Raw genomic sequence first — 20648 nt, 5'->3', positions numbered from 1 at the left:
CTGTAAATAGAATTGCTTTTTTGTAGTTTTCCTGAGGAATATTTGTCTGGTTTTGGTATCAAGGTGATGCTGGCCTTACAGAATGAGTCTGGAAAAATTCCCTCTTCCTGTATTTTTTGTAACAGTTTAACAAGGACTGATATCAATACATCTTTGAATGTTTGGTACAATTTATCCATAAAGGCATGCTGGGCTTTTAAAAAATAAGTATTCTTAAGTACAACAGGAAGAATTTAAGGTAGGCATAAGGAACATATTATTGAGAAAATCTGTAAAGTTTAATTCATCAGAAAATATTTAAAAACAAAAATAGTAATTTATTCAGAATTATTTAGATATAATTCTGAACAGACCAATTTTTTGCCAATGAAAATTTATGAATATACATAATATTTACCATTAGCCAGCATGCCAGTTTTCTCTTCTTCCTAAATTAAAAAAAGAAAATAGTTACATGATTTGAAACTGAAGGTACACGAAATGACTGCAATGCAAAAGAATAACAAAATTTGAAAGCCAGTGCTTTACTCCACTATGAAAAGATCAAGAAACGTGCTTTCTAGATTTCTTTCATCACACTCATTCACTGACAATTCTATAAGACTAGAGAATGTAGCTGTGAGAGAACTTCTGGAAGTCTCTTCAGAACCTTGGTGATTACCAGCAATTAATTCAGGCCTTTATAAGCCTCGTTTAAAGTATCTCAATGCCACCTGTTCATCCACCTTGCTCAGAAATTCTCCTATTTTTCACACTCCAAGATAACGTGGCTAGTTCACGTAAGATTTCTGCTATTATAATATCACCATTTTCCCTATTGATCAAAATTAATGATCAAATATAAGTTGCACTCATCATTTCATCTACATTTTGAGACAAAATCTTCAAAAAAGGCAGGCCATCAAATGGCAAGATAGTTGAAATTTGTCAAAATTATAGGTTCCCTTAGAGTTAAGTTTTCTAATTGTGTCACCTATATTCTCCACTTGGATAGGCAGTGTATAGGATCCACCCATAAGAGCAGAGCTTTCATTCCTTCCTATTTTGACCCTTACTCAGACGGCTCTCTACTAGGCTTCCACACTTAGGTGGACACATTTTTATACAGGCTATACTTTCTTAATATACCAAACTATTGTGCCCTCTACTGACCTATTTATTTTTCCAGTAGGAATTACTGTAATACAAAGTATTGTAATTGCCATATTCCAAGTATGAATCCCATTAACTTTCTAGGCATAATTATCAGATCGCATTAACATTCATGTATCTCTAAGGTCATATTCTTTTCTCCCACAAACTGAGTGACATAATGATACCAAGGACAAAGTACTAGGTAAATTAAAAAATAAGACTATTTCTTAATACCCAGAAAGTGATCCCTGCTGTTATTTAGAGTCTATGGTTTCATATATGTTCAAAACATCTCGTCTTAACACACAGGTGCAAAAGAGACTATCCAGATGAAAACCAATATAACAAATAGTAATTGTCCTACTGGTTACTATTAGGTAGCTTCAAGGATAAGTTCAGTCTGGCAGGCAATATGGAGTAATACCCTTAGCCAGTCTTGGTAGCCAATTCTTGGTAAGAACTGAGAAACAAGAGAAGTAGAGTACAACAACACTTAATGTGAATGGAATAATTTAGTTTACAATCTTAGCCCAGTAAGTTTCAGACAGTAATGTCACTATTAGCATAAATACTGAGGCAGCTATGTATTGCACTTCACAAGGACAAGACCTACCAAAGAAAAGTATAGTTTAATATACCTGTTTAAAAATTAGATTTGAGATTTTAATGAAGTTTTCAATTTCTAAAGCTTAAGGAAACCTGCCAAAAGAAATCTTTCAGAAAATCATCAACTGCCATGTATTTCATTAAGATTTAAATTGACACCTGAGTTAAGAAAATGTCTGAGTATTAAGAGACCTATAACTTTCCAACAATGAGCTAGACTATAAAGAACTCTGTATTTTGAGCTCTTTATACAGCAACAGTCAGCTAAGGTGATGAAAGAAGTTTCCAAACTGTCAAACATATAACTGATACATACCTGTTTAGGTACATTTATTTTTTCTGATTTGGAATTTTCTTTGGAATTAGTCTCTTCTTTACGAGTCAAAGGTGCATCAATATCCTCCTCATCTTCAAAATCATCACTATAATTTTCTGGAGAAAATAGTTTTAAAAATACAAGGATCATACTGTCAAAAAAGTCAAATTCCACGAAAATATTACTGATTTCCAAAAGAAGTCTGCATATGAATAATTTATTTAAATGTTAACATAAAGATACCTTGAAGAACATACTTTTTTGGGCAAAGATTTAAAGAAAATTCAATTCGTAAGACTTGGGTTTTATTTTTGTACTTTCAAACAGTTATCAGTTTTACCTTTTTTAATATTTTGTGTAATTAACCAACTGAAAATTTCTAGAGCTGTTCAAGAAATTTTATATCTTTAAAACAAACTTCAATTACTTGATTTTTTAAAGACAAAAATCTCAAAATTGTTTACTTATAAAAGGGAGCACTTCTGTGAAATCTTGACACTCTTAAACAAAAGGTTGGATTTTGCTTATTTTTTTTAAGTTGATTTTTTTTGTCTTTATAGGTATCTCTTCTGTAACCCTTAAGCAGTACTTATGAAAGGTCTATCTCTGACCCCTCCCTCAGGTAAATACTAGCCTTATATGACCTCCACTGTTTCTTAATCCTGGGCACTTCTCAGCTAAAGTCCCACATTATATCTCAATGGCTTTGTAGCCGAAGGGAAAGGTGTGTCCATGTTAATATGATGCCATCAGGCTACTTATGGCAAAGGTGGGCAGGGACTATCTGGCCAGGATCTCTTCATCAATTTTTAATTCGTTGTTGACAGCCCTTAAATCAAAGGACTGACTGAGATTTGTGGGCTATAGAAGAGGAATGGCCTTTTCAGAGTGGAACTGATCATTCATAATCTTATTTGTATTTCAAAAGTCAGATCACATTCAGAGACAGGATGGCCTGATGGGAGAAAGACTGCACGAGGTACAAGACAGTCTGCTTCTGGAATGGCCGTCCTTCAGTCTTCTCTTAGAAGAGAGGGGACAACTTGAATGTGATTAATAATGGAAGTCTGAAAATAATTAAGTTAAATAGAGATGCTTTCAGTGAGATCTACTTACAGAAACATCTCCATGTTAGTTCATAAGGAATACAATGGTGGAACAGCATGGGTATTGTGACTTAGGTAGATAAGCTAGGTGAGTTGGTTAACTACATCAATATCTACATTCTGAGGACGAGAAGCACACCTTTCCTTCTCTTCTATATGAGAAAGAACACTGCCTGGGATTTTCTAAGTATCAGTAGACATAATTCAATTCACAAAACAGTTACTGAGAAATTACCTTGTATTAGACAAATTCTAGACGCTAGGACCAATATCAGATGATTAAGATCCTAATATTCTAGTGGGAATCACTGAATTTTAAGTACCTCAGTGATTAGTCTTTCTTAAGTAAAGATGATAAACAAGGAGAGAGGAGATAAGGGAGGGTATGACAATGAACTCAGACAACTACTTGGGATTTGGGAACTATCTGAAATCAATGGAGGGGGATGCAGCGTTTGTGTCACTGCAAAGAAGCAGTATAAGAAACAGTTCGGGTAGTGTGGCATAGTGCTTAGAGCATGACCAGGAGCCAGAAGACTTGGATTCAATTCCTGGTTCTACTGTTTTCAGCTGTAGAACCAAAAGCAGGTCACAAACCCTCTTTGCCTCATTTTTCCCATCTGTAAAGTAGGGATGATAATAGTATTTATTTCAGAGGGTTGCTGAGAAGATTAAGAGTTAAAGTGTTATCTAATATGTACTATATATTAGTGTTAGCCATTATGTTTAGCAGTAGTAATTATCTTTGTTAGTATTATTATAGCTTGTCTTGCACTTAAACTGAATTGAAAGTTAATAAAGACAAATATTACTTCTGATTAAGAAAAGTGCTAATCTAATGTGCATTTGTCAAAACTACATTTTGTTAGTTGCACTTACTAACTGAATAGTCTGTAGGCAAACACTATTGTCCAACATATAAAAGACCAACCTCCTCCTCAGGAATTTGTCATGATTAAACTAGGTTTGAAGCAAGAAGGAAATGCTACTGGTAGTCACAGAGAGACATGAGACAGACAGGACAAGAAATAACAGGAAGGAAAACAGCGTATCAGAGATTTCTGAAAGAAACACCAAGGGAAATTAAGTTTATTTAAAAATGAAAGAATAAAACCCAATTGAAAAGGTGGTTCTCATATGAAAAATATCAGAGACAATAATATCCAGCTCTTTCATACTGTTTGGAAAACAATGAGAATATTAATTTTTATTGTTCTGACCTTTTGACAGGAAGATGTTACACATGTTATATGTTTCTACTCTTATATTCCATACCCTTGTAACTTAGAAAATATTATTTGCATAAATAGAAAATAGGTAAACAATCCTCAATGTAACAGATCTAAAAGATACATTTTAGAGACATTTTTCATTCTCTGTTGGGAAATTTGGCTGCGAATTTTAATTTAAGTATGATGGAATCTAGAGGACTTTCTCCTCTACCATCTTGGATATCAAGGACTTTGTAAATAATAAGTAAAATGGACAAAATATATGAAACAATCGTTTTCAGACACTGGACAATCGACAGCGCAAAAATATGATTCCTAAGAAAGATAACAAGTGAGCTAAGCCCTACGTTCACTAGAAGGTATGTACATCCTGGAGCGCTGAGCAGGGAGGGGGAGATCAGGACGGTCTCACTGTGTTAAGGATACAGAGATAAGAGTACAGAAAAGACAAGGTGATTAGAAGCTGCAGGGCAGTGATAAAGAGAGAAGGTACTGATGTAGAAATAGAGCACTAGAAATCTACATGGAGTAGATTTCTGAATCTTTCCTGGAGGTCTTTCCTGAATACTGAGTCATGTATGTGCGGCTGGAGCAGAGAATAACTGGGAAGCTGCAGGCTAGACAGACAATTCCCAGAGTTCGCACAGGGTAAGGAGATTCTGAAGCTCTAACCAACTTAAGCGGAAAAAATCCTCGTTGTTCAGTAGGGGCATTCAGTGGAAATCTCAGGAGGGCTGTGCGTGAGTAGCAGGGTCAAACTCTGCTAGACTAAGTAAGGCTCCTCTTGACGTCTCCTAACAAAGCAGAAGAAAAGGCTTGAAAGGATCAAGCTATCTGCAAGAACAAAGCTCAATACTCCTTAAAAGAAGAAAACAAGATCCAGACACTCAACAATGTAAAAAATCTATAATATATTCAACACTCAGTTAAAAAATTACTAGAATTACAAGGAGGAAAAAGTGACCACAACTAGGAGAAGCAGCAGCCAACAGAAAGAGACCCAGAAATGAACGAATACTGGGATCAGCAGAATATGCTCAATGTTGGGGACTTGGAGACATACTAAAGAGATGAAAAAACAAATCCAAAAGAAACTTCTAGAGTAAAAGAAAAAAAGAATCATTCAATGAATTAACAAAACATTAAAGAAAAGGAGAAAAAAATCAGTGAACTTGAAGACACTGCAATAAAAACTGAAGCAGAGAGGAAAAAAAGGTTTAAAAAATGAAATAGTCTTAGTGACCTGTGGGACAAAATACAACTTTCGAACATACTTGTAATTAGGATCAGAAAGCAAGGGGTGGCAGAAATGATATTTGAATAATTAATGGCAAAAACATTTTTTGATTTTGATGGAAACTATAAATTCACAGATCAATTGATGCTGAACCAGCTCCAAACAGGATAAATACAAGAAAAGCACACCAAGATCATCCTCATCAAACTGCCGCAAAACTGGCCTAAAGAGAAAAATTTGAAAACAGAGGGAAAAGAAGACAACATATATACAAAATCACAATAACAGGAATTACCACTGACTGCTCATGAGAAATAATGTCAGAGGACAATAGAATGAAATCATTAAAGTGCTCAAAGAAATAAAAACTACCTATAATTTTATATCAAGCAAAAGTGTTCTTCAAAAACAAAGGCAAAATATACTTTCAGATAAACAAAACCTCAGAGAAATTATTCCTAGTAGACCTGCACTGCAAGAAAAGTTAAGGAGGTTTTTCATGCTGAACAAAAATAATACTAGATAGAAACTCAAAGTAATACTAGATAGCAACTATTTGAAAGTTGCTAAGAGAAGAGGTCTTAAAAGTTCTCATCACAAGAAAAAATAATTTTTTTGTAATTATGTAAGGTGACAGATGTTAACTAGACTTATTATGGTGCTCATTTCACAATGTATAGGTATTGAATCATTATGTTGTACACCTGAAATTAATATAATGTTATATATATCGATTATATCTTAATTTTAAAATAAACTTTTAAAATTCATTTCACAATAAAAAGTTAAAAAAAAAAAGAAACTCAAATCTATGCAAAGAAATACAAGTCATTGGGAATGGTAAATACATGGATAAATATAAATTTTTACATATGTATACTTTTTTTTACCTTCCTTAAAAATTTTTTTAAATGATAACAGATTGTTAAAACCAATAATAATAACGATAATAATAATAATACTGCTGCACTGTGGGGTTTTTAAGATATGCAGAAGAAAAATGTATGCCAAAAATAGCAAAAAGGTTGGGGGGAGTTTACTGTTAAGATTCATGTAATGTGGTATAATGTTATTTGAAAGTAGACTCTAATAAGATAAAGGTGCATATTGTGAATCACAGGGCAACTAAGAAAAAAATACAGCAAAGAAGTACAACTAACAAGCCAAAAGAAGGGTTAAGATGGAATGGTATAAATACTCAATCCAATAAAATGTAGCACAAAAGCAATAACCAAAAAAAGATGGGAAGATTAAAAAAACAAATGGTGAAACAGTAAATAACCATACCAATTAATATATTTTTGCAAAGGGTAGAAACTTCAATTAAAAGTCTGAGATTGTCAGATTGGATATAAAAGCAAAACTCAGCTATATGCTACCAAAAGAAAGCCATTTAAAATATAGAAACACAGACACATTAAAAGTCAAAAGATGGAAAAAGACACACTTCCCTCACCATGCTTTGGAGGTATTTGTCCCGACTGCACACATTCCCCTGGTCCTAGCACAAAAGTACTTTTTCTATCTTCCAAATGGGTCCACTACCCACTCCCAACAAACAAAGCAGTCCTGCACTTACAACAATTTCTTAGTAGCTGCAATTGTGCTGTAGGCAACTCACTCTACCTGTTCAAGCTCTTTCCAAGATAATATGATTTTCCTTTTGTTTTTCTCTTATCAATGTCTTTATTAAAAGCTATATTATCTTTTCAAATACTGTAAATTTTAAAACCAATGAAATTACCTGCCAGTTCTTCATGTTTTGATTCATCCTCATGTTTATCTTCAGTCAGTTCCACATTAGCTTGATTACTGGAAAAATATTTACTTAATTTACTATTACATGTTAATAATATATTACCATGCAATATTTTGTGTATATTTTTTAAAAACCTCTAACATTACATCCTTCTTCTCAAGTACTTTTGTTCTAGCAAAAGCTAAAAATTGGGAAGCTATGAGGGAAATGTTTTGAAAATAAAGGATCTAAGACTAATTGTAGCTGCCAAAGTAATACAAAGGGGAAAAAGTGCCATTTTCTTAATTTTATACACAAATATACACAATTTTATACATAAATATGTGCATTTACATGTCTCAGGGCCCAGCCAGCCTTTCTACGCTAAAGATTAGGAACTGACCACAAGCTGTAAGAATCAGTGAAGTCTATGTGGAGACCAGAAAAAAACTGCCAGAATCAGCATTTACATGCTAATAAGCAATTTCATCCTGAAATGGAAGCTGAAAGAGAGCCTTGAGCCAATAAATACTCAGCAAGGTGACAAGAGAGCTACTTTTAATTATATTGGCTATATTAGTTCATATACTGCCTTCCTTCAAACCAAAGAATCAGTTCTACCTTTTTCAGTCCCCCAACCATGTCTTTAGTGAGATTATTAGCAGATCCAAGAAACTATAAACTCTAATAACAGTAGCAGAAAATACCATTGCATACTCAATACACTACTGCACTCTGACTAGGTTGTTCTTGTGTAGAAATATCAGTAGTTAAGAATATCGTTAAGAACAAAGAAATGTTAAGAAATATTGCAAAGGGGCAAAAACTTGTGGCCAGCAAATCTGTGTATGTTTAAGCTGTGTCACTGTTAGGACAGGCAACCACCATGGGCCCTGAGGGTCCCTAGGTGTTCTTGCTGGGTATGCCAAGAACGCAAGGCACAGACCCTCCTTCCTAGGTCATTTCTCAGGGTTGTGTGCAGTGAGCAACTTTGAGAGACGAGGCAATGTTTCTGCCCCCAAAGCAGGCTTGTTTCCGCTTACTCTAAAGCAAAGATTCCCCAAGCTCAGTGACCCTCTCCTGTAAGGCAACCCATTGCACTGGCAAACAGCCATCATGGACGCCGTGAACCTTGTGGGTCATGGGAAACTAAGGCAAATAAACGTGACCCTCAGGTCCTGCTTTTGTGATGAGAAATAAAGTCCTGTTGTTTCTGACCCAGGAATCTTGTGTCTATTGCCAGCATTCATAAAACTGGCAGGCTGACTTGTTAGCCTGCAAGTAGGGTAAAAATCTCAGACCCTGCACAGTTCGTAAGGGTCACTGCTTTGTCCACTGTCTAAGAAAATAAGCATCTTGAGGAGACCAGGCACTCTAATGACCAGAGGCTATGAGTCTCCTGACCCTTAATTTAAATATAGTTTGGTGTTCTTAAAATCTTAAAATTGTAATCTGGCTTCCATTTATGATTTAAAAAATTAAATGGAAAACTGAAACTGAGGAAATTAAAGATACCAGGTTTCACAGAAGTCTTGAGAATGCCAAAGGTCTACGGCACTTACAAGGCACCCGCTCAGTCAACTAGTAGAATTTCCAGGATAAATGAGGTCTCCTAATAATCATTAGGGTCAACCATACACAAAGGTAGGACACAAACTCTCTTACTGACTCTCTTATTGACCTTATCTCTGGAAAATCACTTAACAAATTACCTTCCTAGTTAGGTCTATTTGGCAATGTGCTATTCATTTCAAAAGTACCTCATGCATGAAATTTCAGACCTCTAGAGGCTCTCAAATACACATCAACATTTTCCAGCCCATATATATATATATATACATATATATATATATACACACACACATATATACATAAATCATATTCTACACACACACACGTCACCCCTGACCGAAATAATGAAGAGAAAATAGAATTAAAAATAAGATTTAAATTTTGCCTGTTATATATGTTTACCCCTTCAATTCCATACATCTACCAGCCTTTCAAAAATACAGAAAGACACAAAAATCACTCAATGATTAGTTTATATTGTATTTACATTACCTATGTAAAGCTTTAAAATGTGTGGAGTCATTAGAATCCAATTCTTTATTTAATCTTGAGTAATCAATGGAAGATGTGAAGCCTTTCTCAAGCCTGGCAAAAAATTGCTCTTTTTCCTCTTGCTCTTCTAATGTGTCCAATCCCAATCCAAGAACGCTATGATTGAGCTCAGGAACTACTATCTCTAAATAGAAAGCACAAATATATTTCATTAACACACAGAATTTTGAAAAAATTAATTTCAATGATGCATTTATTGACATTACATAGTAAGACTTCAAAAAATTTGAAACATACTTCACTTACTCTCTTACTCAAATATAGCTTTATATTCATTATAATATGTAAGGCTATGAAGCTTCTCCAAAGGTATAATTCTAAACCTTCTAGGAAGATATTAAATCTGTCTACACGCTTCAGTAAAGGAGCCTCCAAGATAGTTATGAGTTAACTTTTCTAAAAATCCTGATTATAAGCATAGTAATTAACCTGTCAACGCACATCCATCACAATTCTTACCATTGGCCTCTAAGCTGTCAATACTTAAGATAGAGGTTCCACTGCTCTTAAGAAACTGAATCTTTTCAGCAGATTCCTCTTCTATTTCCATAATAGGCTGAGGAGTCTTCTTTGTTTTCAAATAGCTTACATTTGTTCCAAGTAGTCCTGGGATGGGATTTAATATAGTTGGATATTTATGTTAAGAGAATTGTTTTGACTACTATGCCAACACAGTAGTACTGTTATACTAGCTTAGACTAGTTATACTGTTATATTAGTTATACTAGTAGACAGTAGCTATGAAATAAATCTGGTCTATGAAATAAAATTCCATCAGACCAAAAATTCACAAAACAAAAATTACAATTCTATTTGATTGCAGCGCATCTTATTAAGTGGAATATTTCAAAAACTTGCATAATGAGACGAGATTTTTTAAAAATTATTTTGAATCACAAGTACTTAATACAGTATACCATGCCACTTGGGGAAGTAATCCCAGGGCAGGAGTCAATGGTCAGACCATGCTCGTCTTCATAGGCTGGGGGTAGGGTTTTGCTCTTCATTCTAAAAGCACTAGAAAACACTGGAGAAGTTATACAATATCAAAATGTCTTTACCCTAGCAGTATATATTTGTTGTAAAAAACTGATATATGGAAAAAAGTAACTATATAATACAAATAATAAGATTAGAAAAATACCACTTTTACTTAGAAGGAAGCCTTATTGAGAAGTTACAAATTGTGACTTCAATTTCCTACTTAGCATCCTATTGGAAAGGCTTTAGAATCAAATTATTTTATGGCTCTGCGTGAATAATGGTTTTAACTGATCTACTAATAACTTCCACACAGCTGGAGAAAATCAGGAGATATATCTATAGGCACTTCAAATGAAAACATACACGCCAAGGTCAGGGTGCCGTCGGGGCATCTGTCCAGGGTCTCAGCCCGGCTCTGAAGATGGACTCAGGGATGTGACCCACACTAACCAACCTCATGAGAGACTAATACAACTGAAACCAAGATCCAATTCAGTTATTTATAATGAAGAGTATAACCAGTAGGAGAATTAGACGGTTTCACTAACTAGGCAGAACATTTTGTCCTTATGGCAACTGAAAGAGAAAGCAAAATTGTAAGGTTGAAGTAGCTCAATGTTGATGTTTAATGGCGTCTATGTAAGACTGGGAATGCATTCCTCTCAAGAGGGGTGTTCAATTCTCCCTTAGAAACTTCTACACTCTTGATGACAGGAATCATATTTTGTCTTTGCATACTAGTGCCAAGTACTCAGAACATAACATGAACTCAATAAATGTTTGTGACTGAACCAGGGACCAGGTTATACCCTTGGGCAGAGAAATCTTCTTCTCCTGTGTTTAAATGGACACTGTCAAAGTCTCCTTCCTAAGTATCCTTTGCATCCTTTACTAATCAAATCCACTCTGATTGATACATTCTTTTCAAAAAAATTTAGTATCTTTAGTCAGGTTACATTCAAGTGTTGGTCTAGGACCTATTCTTTCCCTTTCGGGTGAGTTTGCATACTCCATCTCTGATTCATTACTTTCTAGAAAAAGATTTTAATGCTAAATAAGTCACAAATCATTGTCAATTATTTCAGTAGCACTTAATCATATAATATCCTTTTCAAGCATCAATAGGGGGAAAGATTCTAAAAAAGAATCCTTCACATGCAAACTTTAGCACTGTGCCTGGTTTATGGATTTATGAAAACACACTGAACTTTTCAATAAGGCAATTCCTTACTGTAAAGTGTTAAGAACAGAGAAGTGACTATCAAATTCACAGTAACATTTATTTATTAAACACATTTATTATTTACTGTTGAGGGTCAAGGAGCACAAGGAAAAAGAAGAGATATAGGAATCCTATCAGTTCATAAAATGGTGCTTAGTGATACACAAATAGTGTGAACATAGGTACTTAACAGAGGTAATCTGAGGATCTTTGCGAATACAGCAGTATCATATATAGTAGCTATATTGAAGAAAACACCCAGAGAGTAATTTTCTATTTGTAAAGATGTGAGTAGGAATAGTTCCAAAAAAGATATACACATGTGCTAGACAGGATCAATAATGAGTTATTTACCATTAAGGTAATAAAGTTATTTTTTTCTACTGTCATTAACAGAGAGCAATACCAAAATCTATAGATTTGTTAAAATCTTCCCAATGCAGTGACATTAATACATTGTCAGAATATTTTATTACATCACTTTAAATCACTTTACCATTAAACATGACAATATACAAATATACCTAATATTATTCACGATCTTAAATTGAGTAACGATAAATTATTTCAATGTAAAATAATCTGATAATGCAGAAACATAGATTCGCTATTATATAGGAAATATATCATAAAGTTAAGTAATATGAAAATCAAGTCAAACTTCAAAAATTTACACTATTAGTATTATTTTCCTTATATATTTATTAAAAGCATGGTGAGAAAATCCAGAATTAAAAGTCTTGACTGCCCCCCTGTGGTCAAATAATTTGAAATTAAAAATCAGCAATACTTACCACCATCTTCAAATTCATCTTCAGTTATCCACCATGGCATTGTATCATTCTTCTTCACTTCTTTAGGTTGTCTTGGTGTTTTATTTGAATTTTCAAAAGAATCATCTGAAAGCTAAATCAGATATAAGCTAGTGAATTTTAAATTCAAGAATCCTAGATTTATCACTGAAAATGTTTCTTCGTTCTCTGATATTTCAGTTATCACCTAAACATTCTCAGCAATTATGTATAAATTCATATATTTCTAGACTTATGGGGTCAAAATAACTTAAACATCAAGAATACATCTCTGAATATTGATTTCATACCCAGAATTAAACAAGCAGATGAACCAAGGAGAAAAACATCAACAATAACAACAAAGAAATAAAAAACTTGATCAAGAAACCTAATCAGGAAGGAATACAAGGATATAATCCTTTTTTAGACATTATCTCGGGTCTAAGAATAAATAATGATTGAGCAAAATCACCTAGCATCACTCTAGAAGAACACAAAATTCTAAGACCAGGAAGAACTGAGTGTGAGGTGTTTACCAGAGAAATTCGCATTTGTCACAATGATTAATAAACTTTAATAAACTTTTATTTGTCCTTTTCTACTCTTCAGGTTCAAAATCTTACTACAATCCTAAACCCCTACTCTAACCCCGATCTAGCACCCTTACTCTCAGCCAATAACTGGGGCTCTCTCTTCACAGAGAAAATAAAGACCCTAGGTCAAAAACCACCCTCCTTCTCCTTCCCCTCACTCCACCACTAAACTCACCTGTTAAGACACTGCTTTCCTCTCTCAGAAGAGCAATTCTTTCCTCCACCCCCAGGAGAACCCGCAGAGGGGCCACCTGCCGCCTCACCAAGTTCTCGCTTGCTGGATTATCCTAATGCATCTCTGCACCACACTCCCTCCTCAATCTCCTTGCCCTCCTTCCCTCAGGTTATAAACTTGCTCGTCACTGCATCCCCACAGCCTAGCACAGCACCTGGCATATTGTATAGTATAAGTAAGAATGGACACTCAAGTCTACCCTACTTAAAAAAACGAAAACAAACAAACAAAACAAAGCAAACAGGCAAAGTTCCTTACTCCTACCTCCCTTTCATTCTACCTATCACCTTTCCTTTATGTACATTCTAACTTCTCCAGGTCACTGTTAAACCCCTTAAAATCTGGTCCCCATCCAAAACAGCTCTCCTCAGTCACCACAGGCCTCCTACATGCCACAAATAAAGGATGACTGTCAGTCATCTCCCTGATCATACCATGGAGTTTGACATGGTGACCAACTCTCACTTCCTGAAAATCTCTCCCTTCGACCTCATAGCACCACCTCCTCCAGGTTATACTTCACCTCTGTGACCTTTCCTAACCAACTCTAATAGCTCTTGGTCCTTTTGCCCTTTTCTTTAACACGAGACTTCCCCAGGACTCTGCTCTTGGTCCTTTTTATCCTTATTCTACACACTTTTTCTGGAGAAGAAACCAACGTTTATTAATTACTTGCCTGCTCTATGTCAGGATCTATACTCAGGTTATTTCAGTCTTTAAATAATCCAGCAGAGATTTACTGATGGGGAAGTAAGCTCAGAGAAGTTAAGCAACTTGCCCAGGTTGCGACTATCAGTAAGTGATACAGAGCTGGGATTCAAACTTGGGTTTCTCTAACTAAGGCCTGTCCACTTTCAAATACTCTATATGGTCCCCCAACTAGGACATTGGTACCTGGGGCACTTCTTAAACTTCTGAGATGACTACACACACATTTCCACCTGCCAACCAAACAACTCTACCCCAATGACTTGTAAGAATGCCATTTTTAAATCTTCAAAAAGAACTCACTGTCTTCCTTGACCACCAGGCAGGATGAGGGGAGGAGAAAAGAAAGAGTATTCTTTACTCCATCTGAATTTTAGTTGCATCACCTTCCACACAGTCTTATACTTCACTGTCACCCTGAAATGTTCCATTTCTCTCTCCTTTCTATCTCTCGCTGTTTACCAAACTCTTGACAATCTGCCTCAGATTCAGTTTTTTCCTCCTAAACCCATGGCTACGTAAAAGTGTGAAAGAAGAACTATAGGTTTTTGGAGCCAGACAGATCTGAGTTCAAACTTTTAACTTCAAAATAAGCTAGTTCTGTTGCTTAGGGAAAATTACGCCTCTTTTCAGTTTATACATATATAAAACAAGCATGGCGACACTGACCTTGCAGGGCTGTGGCAAAGATCAGCAAAGAAACAGAGAATGCCCATCCTACTGTCTAATACACAGTAGGTATTCTCACTTCTGACAATCTTCCACACTGCTTTCTAGGCTACTATCATTAAAAACAAAACAAAACAAAACAGCTGGCCTCCCAGTTAACAACAGTGCTCGTGAGGATATGGAGAAACTGGAACCCTAATATTACTAATACACTTCTGGTGAGAGTAAAATGGCACAGCTGTTGAGGAAACAGTCTGGCAGTTCCTCCAAAGGTTAAACATAGAGCTACCATATGACCCAGCATTCCCACTCCTAGGTATACACACAAGAGAAGTGAAAACATACAACCACACAAAAACTTACATACAATTGTCATAGCAGCATTATTCATAATTGCTAAAAAGTGGAAAGAACTCAAATGTCCATCAGCTGATAAGTAGGTAAACAAAATGTGGCAAATCCATACGATGAAATATTATTCAGCTATACAAAAAGGAATGAGGTACTGATAGATATGACAATATAAATGAACCTTGAAATTGTTACGTTAAGTGGAACAAGCTGTAAGAAAGACCCATATGGAATCGGGTAGGAAGGGAAGAAAAGTGATCAGGTCAGGACCTGTTCCCCAGGGAAGGGACACAGAAAAGGAAGGGGATTAAAAGGCTTGGAAACCCACGCTGGGGAGTAGGTGGCTAGAACCACATATTGAGGGCCACAGCCCTGGGGTCTGCCACTGGGAAGATGAGTCCCCATAGCTGGTTATAAAACCAGTGGGACCGACAGTGGGGCTGTAAGAAGCCGAGATTCTGCTCGTGAAGAGTGTGCACATGTTTCCTTACTCCCGAAACAAGGTGGAGGAAGCAGAATGAAAGTGCACGGGACTCTGGCTGCTTTCCTATGACCACCCTGGCACAAGCCCTGGCCCAAGCCAAACCCCTACTCCAGCCCCTCTTGCTCCAGCACTACTCTCCTCTGGGGCAAAGATGACAATGTGACAATGCTGGGAGAGGAAAGAGTACATGCTTACAGGGAACAGAACCAGCTGGGACCCAACTCTCAGGGCTTCTGCTCCAGCACCTTGGGACTAGCTCCCACCCCTCATAGGGTGGTGTTGGCCACTGAGCGAGGAGAAGCCCTGGCTCACACCTGGCTCTGCCTTGATCCCCTTCAACTCCAGTCCCACCTCTTACCAAAGTGATGGCTGCCGGCACACCCTGGAGAAAGACACAACTCAGGCTCACGTCAGATCCAGCTCTCCCACCAAAGCCACCAGGCACATGCAGACTGCACAGGGACACTCCCACAAAGGGGCACCCCTTCAAGATGGGAATAGGTGACTGTTTCACTTAATTTCATAGAGACAGAGAAAGTTAAACAAAATGAGAAGCCAGAAGAATTTGTTTCAAACAAAAGAACAAGAAAAACAACTAATGAAACAGAGGTAAATAATTTACCAGGTAAGAAGTTCAAAGCATTAGTAATAAGAATGCTGAAAAAGGAATAGATGAACACAGTGAGAATTTTAACAAGAAACTAGAAAATATAAAAGAACCAGCCAGAACTGAAGAATACAACTGTAATGAAAAACACACTAGACCGAATTAACAGCAGACTAGGTGATACAGAAGAATGCATAAGTGATCTGGAAGACAGAATAACAGAAATCACCCAATCAGACATGAAAAAAAAAAACAAATTTAAAAAATGAAAACAATTTAAGGGAACACTGAGATACCATCAGGTGTACCAACATTCACATTATAGGTGTCCCAGATGGAGAAGTCAGAGAGAAAGGAGTTGAAAATTTATTTGATGAAATTATGGCTGAAAACTTCTTGAACCTGAATAAGTAATCAGATATCCAGGTACAGGAGGCACAGAGAGTCCCAAATAAAATGAACCCAAATAGACCCATACCAAGACATATCACAATTAAAGTGTTATTAAAATGTTAAAAGTTAAAGATAAAGAGATTATTCTAAAGGCAGCAAGAGAAAAACAAAGAGTCGCATACAAGTGAACTCCACCCCCCAAAAGCTATCAGCTGATTTTTCTGCAGAAACTTTGCAGGCCAGAAGGGAATGGCATGATATATTTAAGGTGCAAAAGGGAAAAACCTAAAACCTAGGATACTCTACCCAGCAAGATTATAATTTGGAATTAAAGGACAGATGAAAAACTTCTCAGACAAGCAAAGACTAGAAGAGTTCATCAATACTAAATTGACCCTAAAGGAAATGTTAAAGGGTCTTCTCTCAGTGGAAAAGAAAATGCTACAACAAGAAGTAGACATGTATAGGAAAATAAAAACCCCTCTAATAATGACAAATATATAGTAAAGGCTGTGGATCAACCACTTAAATAAGCTAGTACAAAGATTCAAAGACAAAAATTGTATAATCAGCTATAACTATAATAAAAAGGTAAGGGATAAACATGAAGATGTAAAATATGACACAAAAACACAAAATGTTGGGGAGGGGAGAAAAAAATGTAGAACTTTTAGAATGTGTTTGAACTTAAATGACTACCAGTTTAAAACAAGTAGATATAACCATAGATCAACATACATGAACCCCATGGTAACCAGAAATCAAAACCCAACAATGGACACACAAAAACTGGAGAGAAAGGAGCACAAGCATACCACTAAAGAAAATCATCAAACCACAAGGGAAGAAACAAAAAGAAGGAGAAAAGAACAGAGAATAAGTACAAAAACCAGAAAAAAGTAACAAAATGGCAGTAAGAACATACTTATCAATAATTACTTTAAACGTGAATAGACTAAATGCTCCAATCAAAAGACATAGGGTGGCTGATTGGACAAAAAAACAAGACCTGGCTTCCCTGGTGGTGCAGTGGTTGAGAATCTGCCTGCCAATGCAGGGGACACGGGTTCGATCCCTGGTCTGAGAAGATCCCACATGCCACGGAGCAACTAAGCCCGTGAGCCACAATTATTGAGCCTGCGCGTCTGGAGCCTGTGCTCTGCAACAAGAGAGGCCGCGATAGTGAGAGGCCCGTGCACTGCGATGAAGAGTGGCCCCCACTTGCCGCAACTAGAGAAAGCCCTCGCACAGAAACGAAGACCCAACACAGCCATAAATAAATAAATACATAAATAAATAAAATTAACAAAAAAAAAAAAACAAGACCCATCTATATGCTGCTTACAAGAGACTCACTTCAGAGATAAAGACACACGCAGACTGAAAGTGAGGGGTTAGAAGAAGTTATTTCATGCAAATGGAAACAAGACAGCTGGGGTAGCGATACTCATATCAGACAAACCAGACTTTAAAACAAAGTCTATAACAAAAGGCAAATAGGGCATTGTATAATGATACAGGGATCAATACAAAAGAGGATATAACATTCATTAAAATACATGTAACTAATATAGAAGCATCTAAATATATAAAGCAAATGTTAACAGCTATAAATGGAGAAATTGGCAATAATACAAAAGTAGTAGGGAATGTTAATATCCAATTTACATCAATGGACAGATCATCCAGACAGAAAATCAATAAGGAAACACTGGCCTTAAATGACAAATTAAACCAGATGGACTTAATAGATATCTACAGGATATTCCATCCAAAACCAGCAGAATACACATTATTTTCAAGTGCACACAGAACATTCTCCAGGGCAGACCACACTCTAGGCCACAAAGAAGTCTCAACAAATTTAAGAGGACAGAAATTATATCAAGCATTTTTTCCGATCACCATGGTATAAACTAGATATCAATTATAGGAAGAAAAATGGGAAAAACACAAACGTGGAGACTAAATGACATGCTACTAAAAAAACAATGGGTCAATGACGAAATCAAAGAGGAAATCAGAAAATACCTTAAGACAAATGAAAATAAAAACACAACTTTCTAAAATTATGGGATGTAGCAAAAGCAGTTCTAAGAGGAATGTTTACAGTGATACAGGCCTACTTTAAGAAACAAGAAAAATCTCAAATAAACAACATAACCTACCATCTAAAGGAATTAGAAAAAGAAGAACAAAGTCCAAAGTCAGCAGAAGAAAGGAAATAATAAATACCAGAGAGGAAATAAATAAAATAGAGACCAAAAAATAAATAAATAAAATAAATAAAAAAGATCAATGAAACCAAGAGCTGGTTTTTTGAAATAATAAAGTTTTTTTTTTTTTTTTTTTTGGTTGCATGGTGTCTTAGTTGTGGCAGGCAGGCTCCCCAGTTGTAGTCGCGGGCTCCTTAGTTGAAGCACACGGGCTCCTTAGCTGTGGCTCCAGAGCTCCTTAGTTTCAGCTCACCAGCTCCTTAGGTGCAGCTCATGGGCTCCTTAGTTGTGGCTCACCGGCTCCTTAGTCACGGCATGAAGGCTCCCTAGTTATGGCATGTGAATTCCTAGTTGCAGCATGCATGTGGTATCTAGTTCCCTGACCAGGGATCAAACCCGGGCCCTCTGCATTGGGAGCGTGGAGTCTTATCCACTGCTCCACCAGGGAAGTCCCCCCAAAAATTAAGAAAACTGATAAGCCTTTAGCCAGGGGCTCATCAAGAAAAAAGAGAGAGGACCCAAACAAACAAAATAAAAAAGAAAGAGGAGAACTAACAACCAATATCACAGATAACAAAATCATAAGAGAACACTACAAACAGTTACCTGTCAACAAATTGGACAACCTAAGAAATGGATTAATTTCTAAAAACATAAAATCTTCCAAAACTGAATCAGGAAGACACAGACAATCTGAACAGACCAATCACTAGTAGTATAATTGAATTAGTAATCAGAAACGTCCAGCAAACAAAAGTCCAGGATAGCTTCACAGGGGAATTCCACCAAACATACAAAAAGCTAATATCCTTCTCAACCTATTCCAAAAAACTGAAGAGAGGACACTCCCAAATTCATTCTACAAGGTCACCATTACCCTGATATTAAAAACAGACAAAGACACTACAAAAAAAGAAAACTGCAGGCTGATACCTCTGATGAATATAGATGCAGAAATCCTCAACAAAGTATTAGCAAACTGAATTCAACAATATATAAAAAGAATCATACACCATGATCAAGTAGGACTTACTCTAGGGATGCAAGGATGTTTCAATATTTGCAAGTCAATCAATATGATACACCACATTAACAAGTCACATGATCATCTCAATAAATACAGAGAAAGCATTTGACAAAATTCAATATCCATTCATGACAAAAACTCTCATCAAAGTTGGTATCTAAACTCATATCGCAACGTAATAAAGGTCATTTATGACAAACCCACAGCTAACATCATATTCATTGGTGAAAAACTGAAAGCTCTTCCTCTAAAATCAGGAACAAGATAAGGATGCCCACTCTCACCACTTCTATTTAATAAAGTATTGGAAGTCCTAGCCAGAGCAATCAGACATGAAAAGAAATAAAAAGCTTCCAAATTGAAAGGGAAGATGTAAAGCTGTCAGTATTTGCAGATGGCATGATACTACATATAGAAAACCCTAAAGTCTTCACCAAAAAACTCTCAGAATTAATAAATGGATTCAGTAGCTTTGTAGGATACAAGATAAATATACAGAAATCTGTTGCTTTTCTATACCCTAATAATGAACTATCAGAAAGAGTAAGAAAACCATCCTTTTTAAAATCATATCCAGGGCTTCCCTGGTGGCGCAGTGGTTGAGAATCTGCCTGCTAATGCAGAGGACACGGGTTCGAGCCCTGGTCTGGGAGGATCCCACATGCCGCGAAGCAACTGGGCCCGTGAGCCACAATTGCTGAGCCTGTGCGTCTGGAGCCTGTGCTCCGCAACGAGAGGCCGCGATAGTGAGAGGCCCGCGCACCGCGATGAAGAGTGGCCACCACTTGCCACAACTAGAAGAAAGCCCTCGCACAGAAATGAAGACCCAACAGAGCCAAAAATAAATAAATAAATAAATTTTAAAATTAAAA

The 20648-nt window shown here is 36.3% G+C and overlaps 1 protein-coding gene across 4 annotated transcripts in view; it reads right to left on the bottom strand.

Annotated features, from left to right (window-relative positions):
• CEP162 (centrosomal protein 162) overlaps nucleotides 1-20648 on the bottom strand; it is a 92314-nt gene that overhangs the window by 67943 nt on the left and 3723 nt on the right. For 3 of the 4 annotated variants that reach the window (XM_068551528.1, XM_068551530.1, XM_068551529.1), the window contains exons 3-8: nucleotides 12494-12605; nucleotides 9953-10099; nucleotides 9434-9617; nucleotides 7376-7443; nucleotides 2057-2172; nucleotides 398-428 (exon numbers count right to left, since the gene is read on the bottom strand). In XM_068551528.1, coding sequence (XP_068407629.1) covers nucleotides 398-428; nucleotides 2057-2172; nucleotides 7376-7443; nucleotides 9434-9617; nucleotides 9953-10099; nucleotides 12494-12605 — 658 coding nt within the window. The remainder of the gene's footprint in view (nucleotides 1-397; nucleotides 429-2056; nucleotides 2173-7375; nucleotides 7444-9433; nucleotides 9618-9952; nucleotides 10100-12493; nucleotides 12606-20648) is intronic. The other variant, XM_068551532.1, reaches the window with a different exon arrangement.

The sequence above is a fragment of the Eschrichtius robustus genome, chromosome 9, assembly GCF_028021215.1.
Source record: "Eschrichtius robustus isolate mEscRob2 chromosome 9, mEscRob2.pri, whole genome shotgun sequence".
Lineage (NCBI taxonomy): Eukaryota > Metazoa > Chordata > Mammalia > Artiodactyla > Eschrichtiidae > Eschrichtius > Eschrichtius robustus.
The sequence above is the reverse complement of the archived record's forward strand: the minus strand, read 5'-3'. Positions and strand labels throughout refer to the sequence as shown.